General features: G+C 41.3%; 1 protein-coding gene across 1 annotated transcript in view; it reads right to left on the minus strand.

Annotated features, from left to right (window-relative positions):
* LOC126272624 (venom dipeptidyl peptidase 4-like) overlaps nucleotides 1-5,517 on the minus strand; it is a 348,387-nt gene extending 342,870 nt beyond the window's left edge. Inside the window, exon 1 of the mRNA XM_049975582.1 lies at nucleotides 5,421-5,517. Within this exon, the coding sequence (XP_049831539.1) occupies nucleotides 5,421-5,462 (42 nt within the window). The 5' untranslated portion in view covers nucleotides 5,463-5,517. The remainder of the gene's footprint in view (nucleotides 1-5,420) is intronic.
* Between the last annotated feature and the right edge of the window lie 483 nt (nucleotides 5,518-6,000).

Here is a 6,000-nt window from a genome sequence, read left to right on the forward strand (position 1 = left end):
TTGAGAAAGTACTAAGGGATAAGTACCAACCGGAAATTAACTAAATCAAACAGATCACTCTTGTGTGCTTAGGATCCAGAATGAGTAAACATTATTATTAAAGGAAACAAGATGAACCAACCAAGCTCATAAATATACTTCTGAAGTTAACCCTCTGAAGACGGAATAAGTAAAGAACACGTAAAACAAAAATTTAGAGAAGCAAATAAAATTTTTAAAGGCCGGCCGCTGTGGCCGAACGGTTCTAGGGGCTTCAGTCCGGAACCGCGTTGCTGCTACGGTCGCAGGTCCGAATCCTGCCTCAGGCATGGTTGTGTGTGATGTCCTTACGTTAGTTAGGTTTAAGTAGTTCTAAGTCTAGGGGACTGATGACCTCAGATGTTTAAGTCCCACAGTGCTCAGAGCCATTTGAACCGTTTAAAATGTTTATACGTAAGACAATAATACTTTTTCTAACATAATAGGTACTGAAATGAGAATGTGGCTAAGAGCTGCATTCGGTTCATAGCTCTTACGGCACTGGAACAAGGACAACAGGAAAAACTTTAAAGAAATCTCTTGAAGCGCTTGAGACATAGTGCTGGAAACAATGTGAACAGGTGAAATCACTAACCACGAAGCCTTGCAAGGAACAGGTGAAATAAGGTCTTTTAGGAGAGCAATAGACAGATGAAGATACTAGGGGTTGGTCACACAATACGACACTACCATTTCCTTGTAGATGTTCTAGGAAGACTGCTACTGGTGTTTTTACAATAAGTTAAAAATAATGCAGCAGATATCTTCTAATAACTCAATATGGAGTGTTGCCAGCTGATCGAAAGATTAACGATTAAGGAGAAAACTTCGTCATAAGATACGCAAGAGATCAAACGGAAAACGGAAGTTAGGAAGGGAACGAGCAGCAGATAAACCTGTCACAAACATAGGACATTTCATTTGTATAAGGTATGTGTAGTGCAACAGCGAATTATTTTGGTATCAAGAGTTGACATTTTACCTGCGTTCCGTTTCTCTTCCCGTGTATCTAATATACTCGACACTAAACTTTGAACTTATTTCTGAAATCTGCTGTATCGGTAGTGATGATTTTTCTTTTTTTTCGGAAACATGTTGAAGACATCAAGCACAATTTTTACCGTTGATTTATAACAGTTTTTCACGCCGTTTTTCTCTACAGAACACGAAGCAACACTACACATTTCCTCAGCGCATACGAGCGACGAGACCAGATCACGCCTGGCGAAAAAGAGAACGGGACTGTTCAATGAGATCTGAAATGGCGATAAACTCGTGTCAGTTGCAGCTATTAAGAAATGCCGTCCTTCGCAGCTGTGAAAAACAGTTCTAAAATAATTTCGCGACCCTCTCACCAAATTGCTCTAATTCTCGCAGTTATCCGCAGTTAGACGTAAATACCATATCAACACTGACGCTATTTGCGCATGCGATGTATGAAATCACAAATTTTCGATCATGAGCGTACAGTGTTATCGGATTTTATTCACAGTCCACCTGTACTTCGTTAAGGAGATGTATTTCATGCGATTGTTGTTAGACTATACCTATGATTATTCATCGAACCCAAAGTGCGCCGGTGTGAAGGTAACGAAAAAATGTATAAAAGTTATTTACTTGATTCGTTAATTAAAACAAATATCATACACATTAATTGCTGTTTATTACTAACTACAAATACAGCGTTCTTAAAATTTTCACATGTAAGTAAAAATAAACTAAGATACAGTGTTCACGTTTTTCATCACATTACCAGTTATCTTTTGTTCCCATATCACGTTTTCAGTCTTTTCTGCAGTATAATTACACTTTCGTTAGTTCAGTGTAGGTCTAGAACCAATCAACATTACTCCTTCATAAAACTTTCCTGAGTCCATCGTTGTTCGGTGTAAAATCCAAGCCGCGCGGGATTAGCCGAGCGGTCTCGGGCGCTGCAGTCAAGGACTGTGTGGTTGGTCCCGGCGGAGATTCGAGTCCTCCCTCGGGCATGGGTGTGTGTGTGTTTGTCCTTAGGATAATTTAGGTTATGTAGTGTGTAAGCTTCGGGACTGATGACCTTACCAGTTAAGTCCCATAAGATTTCACAAACATTTGAACATTTTGCAAAATCCAAAATTCCGCTTCCGAGATCAGTTTTCGCCCTTTCTATTACAGCTCTCTGCTGGCATTTATTCTCGCCAGCGCTGTTTGATCACATTATTTAGAGTGCGACTCCATCGTCTAATCAAAACATCTTCCGGCTACCCATGACCATGCAGTTATATATCAAACAAAATTATGTATTTTTGTTTTCCATAATTTCTGACTATTCATTCGTAACTCAGCCCCATTACATTTCAAAATAAGTTGTGCGATTGACAAAAGAAAGAAAGAAAAAAAATTACGTTGGGTCTAGTTACATCTTAACAGTATGCCCTGACAAGAACTACGCGAGTTAAACATTGAACTCCGTGATTGGCAATAACAGTGGAGACTTTGCATATCTTAGCGTACCTCATTATGTCATTCACGCAAGAATAACGATGAAATAACTGATACATAAGTAGGCCCTATGTCCACAGGCGTCACAACGTCCGACAGTTGCACTGCACGCAACAACTAATCTCTGAGCGGGATTTTGTTTACATGAACGAGATACAGTCAGCAAGCGACATTGTTGGGATCCGACAGAGATTTGCCACTCGCCACTAGCAAAACTTTGGCCGAAGTAGAGGCAACAGAATGGTCAGCCACCACGACAGACTAATTTGGATGCTCATCACTGCTAACTATTGTATTTGCAATCAAATGTGAAAAATCGCTCTTACTAGCGATTGGTTAGAGTAAGTGCTGCCAAATCAGCTTTTTAGAGTTAACTCTGGTTTCTTTAATACCGTTTAGCTGGCAAATGAGTGAGTTAATTAGGTTCATTTGGCGTTTTCTCTGGTTTCCTTTTTCTTGACGATAGGAAAGCACTAAAATCCATGTTGGTTAGATGAAAAGTACTTGCCTCGACCTAAGATTTCAAAACATGCATTAATATCTCATGAAAATGTAGTATTAGATGGAATTAAAAAGAGCAACAAATCAAACTATAGCTGTGTTGGTGTGCGTTTCCGGCCGTCTGAATACAAATACACAAGAAGAAAAACGTAACTACCTAATATAAACAGTTAAGAGCGTTACTGGAATTCAAAGCATCGCAACTTCGCAATAATGAAGGACGTTGTTGTAAGCAAAGCAGACTGATGAAAGATAAATCAGAAGTCGACCATTTCACACATGTAATAAACAATGGGCCAACGACTGTACTGCGGAGAGGAGCAAAGAACTTATATTCAGTGCAATAGTTTGCTAAGATGTCAACCTCACTACAATGTACATATGAACTGAATGAAGCAATATTAAATATGGCGATCACGGACACAAATTACAATTACACATATAGTGTTGCATATCATCTGTTTTGAACTTCTAAAAATGCAGTCTGTTGTTTCCGTATTATCAAGGATATGTAATTCAAATTATATTTTCACAGTTAATTGTTTGTATCACTGCAGTTCCAGCAGACTCCAAATTAAAATAAATATAAATTAATTCTTGTTTCTATCTACTCCTGAGAGGAGACGTGGTCAGATGGGATGCGGGATTATATTGTTTTCATTCTACATTTAAGAACAGCCCCTGACTTCATTATTTAGAAACTGTTACAAAGAATAATCATTGCAAACTGCATCACAATATATATTATATTTCATCTTTTTCCTGGCTCCTTTTTGTAGACACATTTAGCTTAATTCGTTTTGAAGAGCTGGCAACACTGGTTACAGTTCTACAAGTTTTTACTGCATATTAACCTGTGTTAGCACTGCTGTCGAAAGTTAAGATTAAAAACTACGAAAAACTGTTAATCTGTATCATGAAGCGACCCACCTGGGACTCGTAAGACCCAGTTTCAAAAGCCTTAATATAGATTTCTACAGTGTCTGTAAGTATGCTACAATTATGTCTGAAATAGATGAAAATCTTGCGTCCGTTATTCCTATTTGGTAAGTGGGACGCACAGGATTTGCATTGCGGTAGCGGCAGCGCAATGGCAACGGACTGCGAGTCTTCTGTTCTTGTATGCCCTTTTACACTAGCGAGTTTGTTGTCTCAGTCGACTACTCTTGGCAAGTACTCCACTGCAGCGCCCTGCCTTTTTATTCCTCCTGTACTGAGTATTGCCCGTCACGAGTGGGCTTTTCTGTTTACGTGTCAGTTGCAAGCGTAGAGAAGAGTTCTCTGTATGCCAGAATTAAGGAACAAGCAGTGGCAACAGATTTTATTAGTGACCTAAGCAAAATTCATGCTCTTGGCAGAGGTCGTACAGTAAATTCTCTTCTCTGCTAAGAACACAAAGAAGAGGATACATGTCGTACAAACATGTCAAAACATCAAGTATCTTTTGCTTAAGAAAATACATACACACAAAAACAGCAAACAATGTGTTTAGTTTCGAAATCTATGACCGATGATGGTTTACTAACCTCTTTTTTGACGTTACGTCAACACGAGTAGCTGGCATTGTCAGAGGTTCACCCTCCATTGTTGTCTTTGACGATGCCAGCCACTCGTTCTGGCGAAACGTCAGAAAAATCACTAAACAACGTCGACTGAAGATCACGAAACGAAAGCCAACAGCCGATACATCAATAAGTGGGCTCTAAAGGCTTAACAGTTTTGTTCACCAAACAATATTCAGAAGACAGTAGCTAGCGCATTTTTACTTTACATTTTTACTTACATTTTTACTTTATCCTTTGTACATTTCAAACAGCCAGTTAACACACAAAATTATTTTTCTCGTTCAATAGACCTGGCATTTTTAGCTGCTGGAACAATTACACTTCTTACTTATGGATAGTGTAGGCTTTTTCTTTGTCCAAGTACGGCTACTGTAAAACCAAAATGCCTTTTATTCGATTTTTGGTCTCTCTCGTGGATGACCACCAGTACGAAGGATATTAGGCCCACATGCAACCTTTGGAACGTGCCATTAAAACAAAGCAAAGAATAAAATAAAGATTAAGAAGAAACAAAAGCACAAAATCCATTACTATAACACGAGTGGGACCGGCGAGAATTGGTTAACTTCCGGTGTTAGCTGACGACGCCACAGTCCTTTGTTTCTGCGATACTCGGAATTTCAGAACTCTTGTCACAATCAATAGATCACTGACGGCACTCCGACAAACGAGACGTTATTGGCGGCTGATTTACTAGCAGGTACGTGACGCGCTCCCACCAGAAGTAGTCGATTTTGAGCAAGATGTCGCTCGTCTAATACGGGCTGTGTTGCTGGCGGGAGCAGTCCGGTCCGGTGGCAGTCAAATGTCACTGGTTTGAAATAAGAGAGCAGCAGTAGTACGCGTAGTACTCACCGCGGCCGCCAGCAGCGCGCCGGTGCTGCCCCTCGCGGCCATCTCGTTCAGCCTGCAGACGGCGGCCGACTGACTGGTCGCGAAACCACGGACTCCGTGAGTCCGCGGGCAGCCGTGCGGAGCGACCGCGCCTCCCACCAGCAACCGCTGATTCACGCGCTCGCTCCGAGACACGCCGCCGCTGTTGCGTACATCGTGAGCAGGAGTCAAGGCCGACGGCCGGGCCACGCGCCTTGGCCGCTACTCAGGCAAGCCGACTCGCAGTGGAGCGGCCAGCCAGGTGCCGCAGTGGTCTTCCTTCTGTCAGCACGCTGACTGTCGTTGTCGATTTGCGTTAGTTGTGGCCATCAGTCCGGGGACCGGTTTGATGCAGCTCTTCACCCAAGTACATCATGTGCAATCTTCATCTCTGCATCAATTCAAATTAGAAGAAAACGACTACTCTTTTGAGGAAAGACAATGTAGTTCTTTTCTCGTGATGCGAATCTAACAGAGACACACTTACACACACACCAACTCATTTTTGTGTATGGTTAGGATGAACTGCACTTATCCTTTACTCCTATTAGGTATGTTGAAA

The sequence above is a fragment of the Schistocerca gregaria genome, chromosome 5, assembly GCF_023897955.1.
Source record: "Schistocerca gregaria isolate iqSchGreg1 chromosome 5, iqSchGreg1.2, whole genome shotgun sequence".
Taxonomy (NCBI): domain Eukaryota; kingdom Metazoa; phylum Arthropoda; class Insecta; order Orthoptera; family Acrididae; genus Schistocerca; species Schistocerca gregaria.